We start from the raw sequence: 16,999 nt of genomic DNA, 5'->3' as shown, positions 1-16,999 counted from the left end.
AAATGACTTTTGTAGGCACAAAAACCCTTTACAGAGAACTAATATGTTAGGGGACTCCTTCAGGGAAGCTGGATGTCTCAGAATGTAAAAACAACTGCGCAATTAGAGCGTGAAAATAGGCCCCTCCCACCAAGTCAGAGGGCCTTAAAAACACTATTCCTAGGAGTAAAATAACAGCCATGTGGAAACTAGGCCCCAAATAAAGATTTATCACCCCAGTAAAAAACGTTCTTTATATATATGCACTCTAATTTTTTGTCCATTCAGAGAACTGACTGAAAAAACGTCTTCCAGAACGTCCCAGAGAAGGGCAAAACCCCTAGGAATCCCGAACCTACTTTCAAGAGTAGTCCATAAATTCACACCAATCAGGAAATGTATGCCATACTTTATGGTAAAATTTAACAGTAACAGACTTGCGAGCCTGAACCATGATCTCAATGACCGATTCAGAAAAACCACGCTTAGAACTAAGCATTCAATCTCCAAGCTGAAAACTTCAGAGAAATTAATAGTTGGATGAAAAAATTGACCCTGAATCAGAAGGTCCTTCCTCAGGAACAACCACCAAAGGTGGAAGAAATACATCTCCGCTAAGTCAGAATACCAGATCCTGCGACTATGCAGGAACAAGTAAAATACTGATGCTCACTCCCATATGATACGATCAATAACTCGAGAAAAGAGAACAATCAGACTGAAATCCCAAAGAACCACTAGGGAATAAAGAACATAACTTGGAAGCTAGACAAACTGCTATTTCCAACTCCAACACCCCTATTTGACGGATAACTTGGAGAACACCTCCGGGAGAAGCGCCCACCTCCCGGGCATTTGTGTCAGGATTAATCTGGTTACAGCCCCCAGCTACACCACATCAGGACTTGCTGTGCACTCTGCGCAGATATCTGACCCAGAGAGCATTACCAATAGACCTCCTCTCACATGTTCCGGTCAGGAATTTTTATGACACCTATCCTAAAGAGCCGACAGCAGCCTCATGTAAACAGTGAATCTTTTCTTGTATTATAGATTCACCGTTTACTGTTGCGGTCTCTGCTGCATGTTTCCTCTGTCAGATCCCTAGCCCAAAGGAGCATTTGAGGGTTGCTATTAGATACAGCAAGTCAAAAGTTTTACAGCAACCCTCAAATGCTCGTTTGGGCTAGGGATCTGACAGAGGAAACATGCAGCAGAGACCGCAACAGTAAACAGTGAATCTATAATACAAGAAAAGATTCACTGTTTACATGAGGCTGCTGTCGGCTCTTTAGGATAGGTGTCATAAAAATTCCTGACCGGAACATGTGAGAGGAGGTCTATTGGTAATATGAAAAAACTGACTGCTCAAAAAGTCGGCTCCCGGTAATCACTCTAGAAATGTGAATAGAGGATAAATAACGAATAAGATCGTCCGCTCACCTAACTCCACGCCAATCATGGCTAAGGAAATCCAGGTTCTTCCCAGGTGGTTAATGAAAACCACTGAGAAGAAATTGTTCAACTAGAACCTGAAAAAACAGGTAAGACAACTGAGGCCAAGCCATCAGAAAATTGTAGATCGCTCTCTAATCCTAATAAGATGATTATGGGGAGAGCAGACTCCTCCCACTATTACTCAGGAAGGTCTTTGGAAGCGTGTGCCCGAGACAGATGCTCCTGAGAAAACCAAAACATTCTGGAGAATGTGGGTAACGATCCCGCTACCTCTCGCAAGCAAAGAAAGCGCTCTACCACTAATTCCCCTCTCTTATCCACAGGGAAGAAACTCATCTAGATCTAGCCTTCAAAACAAAGCCACAAGATCCTTGGTCCACTAACTGAACATGCATAATTGCAGACTCTCAGATGGATCGAGCAAAGGGATGATGTCCAATGAAGCAACTATCAGACCATTACCTCCAACATGGATCAACTAAAGGGCCAAACAGAAAAGTGCCGAAAGAGGCAAGAAAAAAGAATCCTCTATTTCCTAACCTCTGACAAAAATATTTCCAGAGATAGGGAAACTAGTCTATTCCCTAAGAAAACTACCTCTGTAGCTGGAACAAGGGAACTCACTTTCAGATTCCAAAGCAAGATCTCGGAATTAGAGATTGCTTGTTGAAAGATGGCACCTGAACCATTATGACATTCAGGAATGGCACCATAGCAATTCCGTGAAACCTGATCACTGCCAATACAGTCACAAACTGAAAGTAATTGACAGAAAGGCAAAACTCAGAAGCTTAAAAATACACGTCCTCCAGGACTATGGTCACTATGAACCAACCCTCCTAATTCAAAATGAAGCCACTGGTTTCCATTTGAAGAACGGTACCCTGAGACAACCTGTTGAGACACTTTAGGTCTACTCTAGGGCAAAAAAATTCCCTCCTATTTGGTAACTACAAACCTGAATGATAACATCCTAGGCCCTGTTCTCTTTCAGGAACTGGAACTATCAGTCACAGGGAAGAGAAGCCCCAAACACACTACAAAAATGCCTCACAGCTATCTGGCCTGCAGATAAAATTGCGGTATGAAACCTGCCTCAGGCCGGTTAAGGAATGACTACTACGTAGTAACCCTGAAGTACTATCTCCACAGACCATCTGGGACATCTCATATCCATGTTTGAAGACAGAGAGAATCAACCCCCCACTTAGACCAATCCCGGATTGGGGGCAAACTCCTTTATATCAGAACTATTCCTGTCAGCTCAGAACCAAACAAGGTCTTACCCTTGTACGGATGCACCAGAAACTTGGACTCAGAGGAAAAATCCATTGTCCATAACGCCCTGCGGGTTAGTACAACAAAGCCAGATATCTTGGCTCCCGGCTGATATAGTTTGGTAGCATCAGAAATAAAGAATTGGCTAGCTTAAGGTCCTTAATTCTGTACTGGATCCGCTCCAAAACGGAGTCTCTACCATATTGGAATCAAAAAAGGGCATTGCACCAATAAGATGCCACACTTGACACAGTGGCAATACAAACTTCCATGTAAGTCACCAGCATAGTCCATTGATCCTGAAAGGACAGCTATCCTCTCTAGGAATCATAATTCTCTTAGCCAGAGTAGAAATGTCCTACTACTTTAGGCCCCATGCGTCCTGGATCTTACCTTAGATCCTGCAGGACAGATGTTGCTCCTTAGGTTACAGGTACTTTACTCCTTGTCAAGGACCTGTAGGAAAATAAAGAACAGAGTAACCAACTCTAGCTTTTTTCAAAGGGGAAGCAAAGTGTTAAAAGAAAAGCAAAGACTACCTCCCCACCTTTTAACTGCTTAAAAGCCACCACTACTCTTACTGAAAAGATTGATGTGGACATAGCTAAACTCCAATCTTTGCTTGTAGGGAAAAGTACTCATAAAAGGATTAAATCTTTAGACACCAACTTCGCAGATCCTCCATTGACAGAGGCAAAGAGAATGACTGGGGGTTATGGGTAAGTGAAGTTACACTTAACAGCTTTGCTGGGGTGCTCTTTGCCTTCTCCTGCTGGCCAGGAGTTGAATATCCCACTAGTAATTGGAATGACGTTGTGGACTCTCCATGTCTTAGGAAATAAATAAACTTTGTATACTGTATTAGAATTAGTGAAAGCTATGTATGATATTAAAATACATAAGATATATACAAAGTACTAATGCATTTTTACAGTCTTGTTAATGTATTTCATACCCAAGCATTTATTGTTATCAGCAGTATAAATTATATAGTAAATTAAAATTCTGGTAAATTATTAGCAAAAACAATAGTAAATTATAAGTAATAACAATATAATCTTATTTGCTTATAATTTAGTATTTATTGTTATTGTTAATAATTTACTATATAATTTATACTCCTTTTATAACATGGATCACAATTTGATTGCAAAACTTGCAGTATCTGTATTCAGAAGGATGTTTTAAAACATCTAAAGCAACTGTTATTGAAGTTGCTTGATACACTATGAGGCGTCTTATATGTCTTGTTATTCTAGATTCCATGTTGTTGTGAGCATAATCTGGTTACGTAAGGAGGAGGAGCCTGAGCATGCGTAAGACTTTCACAAAGATATCCCTTTTTTATTTTTGTGTTAATTCATATTATATGTTGTTGTTTTTATTATATTTTCACTTTGCATAAATATATATATTTTTTCACATATTGTTTTAGTTGACCATCTTTTTTTGCTTTTACTGGAAATATATTTAGAGCGCCCCTATTGTATGGCTATACAATTTATATTGTTAACATTGTTAGAAATGACAATATACATTTTAAAAGTGCTAACATATAATGCATATAATTTAATGGAGAGCTGAAATGGAGTTTTTCAAGAACTACATGGAGACAAAGTAACCGTCTCCTATGGTGATGGTGAAATGTTCAAATTATCTCTTTTAAAAAACGCCATGTAGTAAACTTTACACTAAAATGCCCTAAACCTACCTAAAAAAAATAAGGCAACATTTGTGTTCTGTGGCCATGTGACATGGTAAGAATAGTAGTTTCAATGTGAAATTCAGAGTGAAGAGCCAACATCAATGTACAGCAAGGCAGTAGCCTGTGGATCAGTGGGGAGTATTAGCAGAAGTGAAGCTTTGTGTGTGAGTGGGAATATGGGAGTAATCTGTGACAAGCAGGAGACAGTGGAAGGGGCCTCTGACAGGACAGATGAACAGTGGCAGTGAGATCAAGTGTGATCTCTTAGGGACTATGGCAGGTTCTGTGGTTGAATGCAAGCCACACCCCTCTGCTTGCTGATGATTGGTCCCTGTTATATGGGTTTTGTTTTAAAAGTCTGTATGTTTTAAATGCTGTGTTAGCTTGATAAAGTGGCAGGAACCTCTGAAACGTTGCTGTATGCTACAATAAAGTTCTTCCCTTTTGTCTAAATACTGGAGTGCCACCTCTTCTGTTCTACTGAACTACTAGAAGCTGGGTCCTCAAGATCAAAACAGTGAATTAACAGGTACGGCCACATGTTGTGCACTGTACAAAAGTGTGGTTTATCTATTCTGTCAAACAGCCAAGGGGTTCAAAGCATTCAGTGTGTTACTGACACTCACAAGGTTAATCAGTTAACCCACCATTCCCAGACAAATAAGAAATGAGGTTTTTCTCTGTGTTCAAGAGCTTTAAGCAGACATTATTTCCTCTGGGCTACTATATGCAAAATGAATAAAGATGGATACAGCACCCACTACTCACTAGTGCACGGAGAGGGCTGACCAAGCCCAAACAATTCAAGTAAAAGAAGGCAGCCTCCAGCAGTGAGCAAAGTGACTTTTATTTTTAAACATAGGTCAAATACAGCAACGTTTCGGGCTAACAATAAGCCCTTTCTCAAGCCTCTTGAGAAAGGGCTTATTGTTAGCCCGAAACGTTGCTGTATTTGACCTATGTTTAAAAATAAAAGTCACTTTGCTCACTGCTGGAGGCTGCCTTCTTCTACTATATGCCAAACCAGGGCCTAACTTTCTCTCCATTTGCTTTACAGAAACAGTTAAAGTAAGTTTGGGATGGAGAGAAATATGATAGAACTACCCCCCTGCTCCGGGAAAGATGGTAAATCACTACCAACTCATACAGCAAAGAGACACTCAGCCCCCTATCAATCCTCACCCTCTTTAGCATGATGATCCCCAAAACTGCAATAACCGTCAGTAGAACAGCTACAATCATCATTACCACAGCCACGGCTACCAAATTGTTTCTTAGGGCAGATAACGCAGAGATCCATCCACTGAAAATAGGACAGAAAAAGTGTTAGTAGGAACAGAGAAACAACAGACATAACACACAGCTTTATTGCTGATCAGCACAGTGTCACACATATAGGTTGCTATAGCCCTACTCAATATTCAGTGACATACACAGGCTTATGAAATGGCTTATACAGATTATAGTTTTAGATTTTACTACAGAAATTAGTTTTACATTCATGCATTCCATTAAAAAAAATTAAACTATTTATGTCAATATTTAGTGGGGCCTGGAACATAACTTATTGATGTCAATTAAAATGCAATAAGCATGTTCATTTTACATAGATTATTTTTGAAACAGCATAAATCAAGAGCTACCTCTGTTCAACACAAATGCCAATGCCATAAGCATAGCTGTATGTCTGTTCAGCTGCATAAGATGTAGTTTTCTGTCCATGCTCAGCAAGCATTCACTTTAATATATTTTCATTTGCACAAAGCAGGCAAAATTCACTATCAGCTAGATTACGAGTTATGCGCGCTATAGGGAAATTAACAAAAGTTGCGTTATTTAACCCCCTATAGCACAGCCATTACAAGTTTTGAAACAGCCGGCTCGTGCCTGCGACATGGTTGCGTTGAGCTCCATACCGCACACAATTCATGCTCGTGCATGCTTCCCCCATAGACATCAATGGGGAGAGCGGGTCAGAAAAAAGCCTAACACCTGCGATCGCGGAATGAAAAGCTCCATAACGCAGCCCCATTGATGTCTATGGGTAAAATAAAAGTTAAGTTTAAACCTAACACCCTAACATAAACCCTAAGTCTAAACACCCCTAACCTGCCGCCCCCGACATCGCCGCCACCTACATAATGTTATTAACCCCTAACCTTCCGCTCCCGATATCGCCGCCACCTAAATAAAGTTACTAACCCCTAATCTGCCGCTCCCGACATCGCCGCCACTATATTAAAGTTATTAAGCGCTGCTCCCCGACATCGCCGCCACTAAATAAAGATATTAACCCCTAAACCTCTGGCCTCCCACATCACTACCACTAAATAAACCTATAAACCCCTAAACCACCAGCCCCCCAAATCACAACAACCTAAAACAGAATTTATGCTTACCTGATAAATTACTTTCTCCAACGGTGTGTCCGGTCCACGGCGTCATCCTTACTTGTGGGAATATCTCTTCCCCAACAGGAAATGGCAAAGAGTCCCAGCAAAGCTGGCCATATAGTCCCTCCTAGGCTCCGCCCACCCCAGTCATTCGACCGACGGACAGGAGGAAAAATATAGGAGAAACCATATGGTACCGTGGTGACTGTAGTTAGAGAAAATAATTCATCAGACCTGATTAAAAAACCAGGGCGGGCCGTGGACCGGACACACCGTTGGAGAAAGTAATTTATCAGGTAAGCATAAATTCTGTTTTCTCCAACATTGGTGTGTCCGGTCCACGGCGTCATCCTTACTTGTGGGAACCAATACCAAAGCTTTAGGACACGGATGAAGGGAGGGAGCAAATCAGGTTACCTAAACGGAAGGCACCACGGCTTGCAAAACCTTTCTCCCAAAAATAGCCTCCGAAGAAGCAAAAGTATAAAATTTGTAAAATTTGGCAAAAGTGTGCAGTGAAGACCAAGTCGCTGCTTTACATATCTGATCAACAGAAGCCTCGTTCTTGAAGGCCCATGTGGAAGCCACAGCCCTAGTGGAGTGAGCTGTGATTCTTTCAGGAGGCTGCCGTCCGGCAGTCTCGGAAGCCAATCGGATGATGCTTTTAAGCCAAAAAGAAAGAGAGGTAGAAGTCGCTTTTTGACCTCTCCTTTTACCAGAATAGACGACAAACAGAGAAGATGTTTGTCTGAAATCTTTTGTAGCTTCTAAATAGAATTTTAGAGCACGGACTACGTCCAAATTGTGTAACAAACGTTCCTTCTTTGAAACTGGATTCGGACACAAAGAAGGTACAACTATCTCCTGGTTAGTACGCAAAACCACCTTATCTGCATGGAACACCGGATAGGGCGGAGAACACTGCAGAGCAGATAACTCTGAAACTCTTCTAGCAGAAGAAATAGCAACCAAAAACAAAACTTTCCAAGATAACAACTTAATATCTATGGAATGTAAAGGTTCAAACGGAACCCCTTGAAGAGCTGAAAGAACTAGATTTAAACTCCAGGGAGGAGTCAAAGGTCTGTAAACAGGCTTGATCCTAACCAGAGCCTGAACAAATGCTTGAACATCTGGCATAGCTGCCAGTCGTTTGTGTAGTAAGACAGATAAAGCAGAAATCTGTCCCTTTAGAGAACTCGCAGATAATCCTTTATCCAAACCTTCTTGCAGAAAGGAAAGAATCTTAGGAATTTTTACCTTATTCCAAGGGAATCCCTTGGATTCACACCAGCAGATATATCTTTTCCATATCTTATGGTAAATCTTTCTAGTTACCGATTTTCTGGCCTGAACCAGAGTATCAATCACCGAATCTGAAAACCCACGCTTTGATAGAATCAAGCGTTCAATCTCCAAGCCGTCAGCTGGAGGGAGACCAGATTTGGATGTTCGAATGGACCCTGAACAAGAAGGTCCTGTCTCAAAGGTAGCTTCCATGGTGGAACCGATGACATATTCACCAGGTCTGCATACCAAGTCCTGCGTGGCCACGCAGGAGCTATCAAGATCACCGAGACCCTCTCCTGTTTGATCCTGGCTACCAGCCTGGGAATGAGAGGAAACGGTGGGAACACATAAGCTAGGTTGAAGGTCCAAGGCGCTACTAGTGCATCCACTAGAGTCGCCTTGGGATCCCTGGATCTGGACCCGTAGCAAGGAACCTTGAAGTTCTGACGAGACGCCATCAGATCCATGTCTGGAATGCCCCATAATTGAGTCAACTGGGCAAAAATCTCCGGGTGGAGTTCCCACTCCCCCGGATGGAATGTCTGATGACTCAGATAATCCGCTTCCCAGTTTTCCACACCTGGGATGTGGATCGCAGATAGATGGCAGGAGTGATTCTCCGCCCATTGTATTATTTTGGTTACTTCTTTCATCGCCAGGGAACTCCTTGTTCCCCCCTGATGATTGATATACGCAACAGTCGTCATGTTGTCTGATTGGAATCTTATGAATCTGGCCTTTGCAAGCTGAGGCCAAGCCCTGAGAGCATTGAATATCGCTCTTAGTTCCAGAATGTTTATCGGGAGAAGAGAATCTTCCCGAGACCACAGTCCCTGAGCTTTCAGGGATTCCCAGACCGCACCCCAGCCCACTAGACTGGCGTTGGTTGTGACAATGACTCACTCTGGTCTGCGGAAGCTCATTCCCTGGGATAGGTGGTCCAGGGATATCCACCAACGGAGTGAATCTCTGGTCTTCTGATCTACTTGAATCACTGGAGACAAATCTGTATAGTCCCCATTCCACTGTTTCAGCATGCACAGTTGTAATGGTCTTAGATGAATTCGCGCAAAAGGAACTATGTCCATTGCTGCAATCATCAACCCTACTACTTCCATGCACTGAGCTATGGAAGGACGTGGAACAGAATGAAGAACTTGACAAGCGCTTAGAAGTTTTGACTTTCTGACATCTATCAAAAAGATCCTCATTTCTAAGGAATCTAATATTGTTCCCAGGAAGGGAACTCTTGTTGACGGAGACAGAGAACTTTTTTCTATGTTCACCTTCCATCCGTGAGATCTGAGAAAGGCCAGAACGATGTCTGTATGAGCCTTTGCTTTTGAAAGGGACGACGCTTGTATTAGAATGTCGTCCAAGTATGGTACTACTGCAATGCCCCTCGGTCTTAGAACCGCTAGAAGGGACCCGAGTACCTTTGTGAAAATCCTTGGAGCAGTGGCTAATCCGAATGGGAGGGCCACAAACTGGTAATGTTTGTCCAGAAAGGCGAACCTTAGGAACTGATGATGTTCTTTGTGGATAGGAATATGTAGGTACGCATCCTTTAGATCCACGGTAGCCATAAATTGACCTTCCTGGATAGTGGGTAGAATCGTTCGAATGGTTTCCATTTTGAACGATGGTACCCTGAGAAATTTGTTTAGGATCTTTAAATCCAGAATTGGTCTGAAGGTTCCCTCTTTTTTGGGAACTATGAACAGATTTGAGTAAAATCCCATTCCTTGTTCCTTCATTGGAACTGGGTGTATCACTCCCATCTTTAGCAGGTCTTCTACATAATGTAAGAACGCCTGTCTCTTTATTTGGTTTGAGGATAAGTGAGACATGTGGAACCTTCCCCTTGGGGGTAGTTCCTTGAATTCCAGAAGATAACCCTGAGAAACTATTTCTAGCATCCAGGGATCCTGAACATCTCTTGCCCAAGCCTGAGCAAAGAGAGAGAGTCTGCCCCCCACTAGATCTGGTCCCGGATCGGGGGCTACTCCTTCATGCTGTTTTGTTAGCGGTAGCAGGCTTCTTGGTCTGCTTACCCTTGTTCCAGCCTTGCATCGGTTTCCAGGCTGGTTTGGACTGTGAGGCATTACCCTCTTGCTTAGAGGATGCAGAATTAGAGGCCGGTCCGTTCCTGAAATTACGAAAGGAACGAAAATTAGACTTATTCTTGGCCTTGAAAGGCCTATCTTGTGGGAGGGCGTGGCCCTTTCCCCCAGTGATGTCTGAGATAATCTCTTTTAATTCTGGTCCAAAGAGAGTCTTACCCTTGAAGGGGATGTTAAGCAATTTTGTCTTGGATGATACATCCTCTGACCAAGACTTTAGCCAAAGCGCTCTGCGCGCCACAATTGCAAACCCTGAATTTTTCGCCGCTAATCTAGCTAATTGCAAAGCGGCATCTAAAATAAAAGAGTTAGCCAACTTAAGTGCGTGAACTCTGTCCATAACCTCCTCATATGGAGTCTCTCTACTGAGCGACTTTTCTAGTTCCTCGAACCAGAACCACGCTGCTGTAGTGACAGGAACAATGCACGAAATGGGTTGTAGAAGGTAACCTAGCTGTACAAAACTCTTTTTAAGCAAACCTTCCAATTTTTTATCCATAGGATCTTTGAAAGCACAACTATCTATGATAGGAATAGTAGTGCGCTTGTTTAGAGTAGAAACTGCCCCCTCGACCTTAGGGACTGTCTGCCATAAGTCCTTTCTGGGGTCGACCATAGGAAATAATTTCTTAAATATAGGAGGGGGAACAAAAGGTATGCCGGGCTTCTCCCACTCCTTATTCACTATGTCCGCCACCCGCTTGGGTATAGGAAAAGCGTCGGGGTGCACCGGAACCTCTAGGAACTTGTCCATCTTGCATAATTTTTCTGGAATGACCAAGTTGTCACAATCATCCAGAGTAGATAACACCTCCTTAAGCAGTGCGCGGAGATGTTCTAATTTAAATTTAAATGTCACAACATCAGGTTCAGCTTGTTGAGAAATTTTTCCTGAATCTGAAATTTCCCCATCTGACAAAACCTCCCTCATGGCCCCTTCAGATTGGTGTGAGGGTATGACAGAACAATTATCATCAGCGCCCTCCTGCTCTTCAGTGTTTAAAACAGAGCAATCGCGCTTTCTCTGATATGCAGGCATTTTGGATAAAATATTTGCTATGGAGTTATCCATTACAGCCGTCAATTGTTGCATGGTAATAAGCATTGGCGCGCTAGAAGTACTAGGGGCCTCCTGCGTGGGCAAAACTGGCGTAGACACAGAAGGAGATGATGTAGAACCATGTCTACTCCCTTCATCTGAGGAATCATCTTGGGCAATTTCATTATTTGTGGCAGTACTGTCCTTACTTTGTTTTGACGCTATGGCACAATTATCACACAATTTTGAAGGGGGGGACACATATAGAACATAGCTTATCTGAAGGCACAGACATGTTAAACAGGCTTAAACTTGTCAATAAAGCACAAAAACCGTTTTAAAACAAAACCGTTACTGTCTCTTTAAATTTTAAACAGAGCACACTTTATTACTGAATATGTGAAAATATATGAAGGAATTGTTCAAAAAATTTACCAAAATTTCACCACAGTGTCTTAAAGCATTAAAAGTATTGCACACCAATTTTCAGAGCTTTAACCCTTAAAATGAGGCTCAGCCTACAACTGGGAAGGCCCTTCCTGAATGGAAAAGGTGTCTAACATAGTGCCTGACGTTAAAAAACGTTCCCCAAGTTTATAAGTGTGAATTATCAGCATAAACATGTATAAAATGTCCAAATAAAGCAATCAATCTAGCCCATAAAAGTGTCTACCAGTTTTATAGCCCATATTAAGCCCTTTATTCTGTTTGAGACTAAGAAAATGGCTTACCGGTGAGGGTAATGCTGGAAGGCTGTCATTTCCCCCATGAGGGGAAATGACAGCCTTCCAGCATTACAGTCTTGTTAGAAATATGGCTAGTCATACCTTAAGCAGAAAAGTCTGCTAACTGTTTCCCCCAACTGAAGTTACTTCATCTCAACAGTCCTATGTGGAAACAGCAATCGATTTTAGTTACTGTCTGCTAAAATCATCTTCCTCTCACAAACAGAAATCTTCATCTTTTTTCTGTTTCAGAGTAAATAGTACATACCAGCACTATTTTAAAATAACAAACTCTTGATAGTAGAATAAAAAAACTACAACTAAACACCACATACTCTTAACCATCTCCGTGGAGATGTTGCCTGTGCAACGGCAAAGAGAATGACTGGGGTGGGCGGAGCCTAGGAGGGACTATATGGCCAGCTTTGCTGGGACTCTTTGCCATTTCCTGTTGGGGAAGAGATATTCCCACAAGTAAGGATGACGCCGTGGACCGGACACACCAATGTTGTAGAAATGATAATTTATATTGTGGCTAGCTTAGGTTTTATTTTTATTTCACAGGTAAGTTTGTATTTATTTTAACTATGTAGACTAGTTAGTAAATAGTTATTAACTATTTACTAACTACCTAGTTAAAATAAATACAAACTTACCTGTGAAATAAAATCTAAGCTGCCTTACACTAAAACCTAACATTACAAAAATAATAAACCTACCATTACAAAAAAATAACAAACCTGAACCTCTATCCAATAAAAAAAAATCCCGCTTCGACCGAAGCCGAGAAATTCCTTTTTTTAAAAAAAAGAAAAGCCAGTGACACTGACTCACAGCTAGTCCAGAGCCAAACCAGCTAGGGCCATTTGGAGGCCCTTAAAAGGGCCTTTTGTAGGGCACTGCCCGAAAGTTGACAGCTCTTTTGCTACAAAACAAACACCCCCTAACAGTATACAAACCCACAAAATAAAAATAAAGTAGAACCTAATCTACCCATTGCCCTGAAAAGTGCATTTAGCTCTTTTGCTGCCCAACCCCAAATCTAAAAGTAAAAACCCACCCCAAAATGAAAAAAATACATTACACAAAATAACAAACAAATTATCAAAAATAATACAAATTATTGCTATTCTAATACCCATTAAAAAAAAAAAAAAAAAAAAAACACCCCAAAATAAAAAACCTAATCTAGAATAAACTGCCAATAGCCCTTAAAAGGGCCTTTTTATTGCCCTAAGTTAAACAGCTCTTTTACCTGAAATTTTTTTTACAAAGACACACTAACATTACAAACCCCCATTTCAAATCAGTCAATAGGATTTAAAGTGCTGCGGAATCTGTTGGCGCTCTACAAATACCGGATGATAATAATAATAATAATAATAATAATAAAGTGAATGTAAATTTTGATGCTAAAGTGCCCGGTTTTTAAAAATTTGATTAAAAACAGGGGCACTTTAATTCATTAAAATTTACATTTCACTCCTGTTGGGAAGAAAAAAAAAAACAAAAAACTTACCTTTTAATCTTGACAGCAGCTCCAGCTTCCTCCACCCGTCGCAAAGCCTCTTCCTGGGTCTAAAATGAGGAATCCGGCTTCCTTCAATCACGGCATTGAATCAGACACCGATTCCCCCGGGGGGGGAATGGGGGGGGCGCGTGATTGGAGGATGACCTATCCATCATTTCTGACATCAGAAATGGCTTGCGACGACCGTAGGAAGCTGGAGCTGCTGTCAAGTTTAAAAGGTAAGGTTTTTTTTCCCCAACAGGAGTGAAATGTAAATTTTTATGGACTAAAGTTTTTAATAGATTTTTTTAAAAACCGGGCACTTTAGCATCAACATTTACATTCACTTTAAGCAGCTCTCATTCTATTGGATGATGAATCCAATAGAATGAGAGCTGCTTAAATCCTATTGGCTGATTTGAACAGCCAATAGGATTTTAGCAGCTCTAATTCCTAGCAGCTCTAATTCTAATTCAGCCAATAGGAATGCAAGGGACGCCATTTTGAAACGGCTCCCTTGCATTGAAGATTCAGTGTACGGTGGCGACTGTATGAAGACGATGCTCCATGCCGGATGTCTTCAGGATGGACGCACTCCGTGCCGCCGGGATCAAGATAGAAGATGCCACCTGGATGAAGATAGAAAAGGCCACCTGGATGAAGACTTCTCGTTGCCTGGATGAAGATAGAAAAGGTCGCCTGAAAGAAGATCGTTCAAGCGGGACTTCAAAAACTGTAAATGGATCATCGGGGGTTAGTGTTGGGTTTTTTTTAAGGGTTTTTTTAAGGTTTTTTTTTTTAGATTAGGGTTTGGGCAGCAAAACTTAAATTATGCTTACCTGATAATTTCATTTTCTTCCGTGGGAAAGAGTCCACAGCCGCATTCATTACTTTTGGGAAATAAGAACCTGGCCACCAGGAGGAGGCAAAGACACCCCAGCCAAAGGCTTAAATACTCCTCCCACTCCCCTCATCCCCCAGTCATTCTGCCGAGGAACAAGGAACAGTAGAAGAAATATCAGTGTGAAAAGGTGCCAGAAGAACACAAGTAGGACGCCCCACATAAAAAAAACGGACGGAGGGCTGTGGACTTTTTCCCACGGAAGAAAATGAAATTATCATCAGGTAAGCATAATTTATATTTTTTTTCCTAATGGGAAAGAGTCCAAAGCCGCATTCATTACTTTTGGGAAAACCATACCAAAGCTAAGGAGGACACTGAATACCCAAACGGGAAGGTACAATAGGCGGTCCATTCTGAGGGCACCAGGCCTGAACCTCTACCCAATAAATTTATATATATATATATATATATATATATATATATATATATATATATATATATATATATATATATATATATATATATATATATATACATACATATATACACACATATACATACATACACATACATATATATATATATATATATATATATATATAAAAAGCCCCAGTGACACTGACTCGCAGCTAGTCCAGAGCCAAACCAGAGACCGCAAAACGGACTCGACTGGGCCGTCAGGCCTCCAAGAGACACCGTCGCCCAAAATAGACGGTCCCCCACCACTCATCCCTTACAAATTAAGGGAAACCCAGTCGAAATCCTCAAGGAGAAGGAGGACCGAGAAAACCGCAAGGTCCCTGAACACAAGAAGAACACATCCAAGAGTGGGTCCCGCTCACAGAGACCCGAATGGACCCAAACAGGGAAGAAGGCCACGCCTATAAAAAGCGAAACCCGTGATAATACAGGCACAGAGACAGAAAAGATGTATCCTCAACATCCTGCAAGCATGGAATGCAACTAAAGAGGCAAAATCCTCCCAGCGCCCGTCCATAGACTACTAAAAGATTCGGACCGTGAAAGCGTGTACGAGACCCAGGCGAACCCCATAACAGGTCAGCCCAGAGGAAGCTTGCAAGGATAAGAAGCAGTCATCAAGAAGACCGCATAAAACAGCCCCTCGACAGAGGGCACGCTCCAGGCAACCTAAGCCGCTGGACTTACTCTAGAACTGAACAACCCAACTGGCCAAAAAGCCAGACAAAAAAGGGAAATGGACGCATATCCAGGGAATCCGGATAGTGAGGAGAACACGAAAAACAAAAATAGCCTCCGAAGAAGCAAAAGTATCAAATTTATAAAATTTTGAAAAAGTATGAAGCGAAGACCAAGTCGCCGCCTTGCAAATCTGTTCAACAGAAGCCTCATTTTTAAAGGCCCATGTGGAAGCCACAGCTCTAGTAGAATGAGCTGTAATCCTTTCAGGAGGCTGCTGGCCAGCAGTCTCATAAGCTAAGCGTATTATACTTCTTAGCCAAAGCGAAAGAGAAGTTGCCGAAGCCTTTTGGCCTTTCCTCTGTCCAGAGTAGACAACAAACAAAGCAGATGTTTGACGAAATTCTTTAGTAGCTTGTAAATAATACTTCAAAGCACGAACCACAACAAGATTGTGTAATAGACGTTCCTTCTTTGAAGAAGGATTAGGACACAATGACGGAACCACAATCTCCTGATTGAATTCTTATTAGATACCACCTTAGGTAAAAACCCAGGTTTGGTACGCAAAACTACCTTATCTGCATGGAAGATCAGATAAGGGGAATCACATTGTAAAGCAGATAACTCAAACTCTACGAGCAGAGGAAATAGCTACCAAAAATAGAACTTTCCAAGATAAAAGTTTGATATCTATGGAATGAAGAGGTTCAAACGGAACCCCCTGAAGAACTTTAAGAAACAAATTTAAACTCCATGGTGGAGCAACAGGTTTAAACACAGACTTGATTCTAACTAAAGCCTGACAAAATGCTTGAACGTCTGGAACATCTGCCAGACGCTTGTGCAAAAGAATAGACAGAGCAGAAATCTTAGAGCAGAAATCTGTCCCTTTAAGGAACTAGCTGACAATCCTTTCTCCAATCCATCTTGTGGGATATACATTCCTACCAGGTGGGGGCAAAGTTTCCCAAACCTCAAATGCCTATAAATACACCTCCCACCACACCCACAACTCGGTTTAACGAATAACCAAGAAGTGAGGTGATAACACAAAGGAGTAAAAAAGCATAGAAAAGAGGAACTGGAAATATAATTGTGCTTTTATACAAAAAAAAAAAACATAACCACCATAAAAAGGGGGGGCCTCATGGACTCTTGCCAATATGAAAAAAATTAATTTATCAGGTAAGTTCTTACATAAATTATGTTTTCTTTCATGCAGTTGGCAAGAGTCCATGAGCTAGTGATGTATGGGATAGAAATATCCAAGATGTGGAAGTCCACAGAAGAGTCACTAGAGAGGGAGGGATAAAATAACAACAACAGCTATTTCCACTGAGAAATTAAATCCACACAATAATTAAGTTTTCCTTGAAAAAACAAATCAAAAGCAGTAGAATCAAACTGAAACAGCTGCCTTAAGAACTTTTTCTACCAAAGACTGCTTCAGAAGAAGCAAATACATCAAAATGGTAAAAACAATAAAAGTATGCA

The 16,999-nt window shown here is 41.4% G+C and overlaps 1 protein-coding gene across 1 annotated transcript in view; it reads right to left on the bottom strand.

The window, feature by feature from the left end:
* SCAMP3 (secretory carrier membrane protein 3) overlaps positions 1-16,999 on the bottom strand; it is a 154,442-nt gene that overhangs the window by 51,909 nt on the left and 85,534 nt on the right. Inside the window, exon 8 of the mRNA XM_053703329.1 lies at positions 5,603-5,723. Within this exon, the coding sequence (XP_053559304.1) occupies positions 5,603-5,723 (121 nt within the window). The remainder of the gene's footprint in view (positions 1-5,602; positions 5,724-16,999) is intronic.

This window comes from Bombina bombina, chromosome 1, assembly GCF_027579735.1.
Source record: "Bombina bombina isolate aBomBom1 chromosome 1, aBomBom1.pri, whole genome shotgun sequence".
Lineage (NCBI taxonomy): Eukaryota > Metazoa > Chordata > Amphibia > Anura > Bombinatoridae > Bombina > Bombina bombina.
Note: the sequence above shows the minus strand (reverse complement) of the source record. Positions and strands in the feature narration are given on the sequence as shown.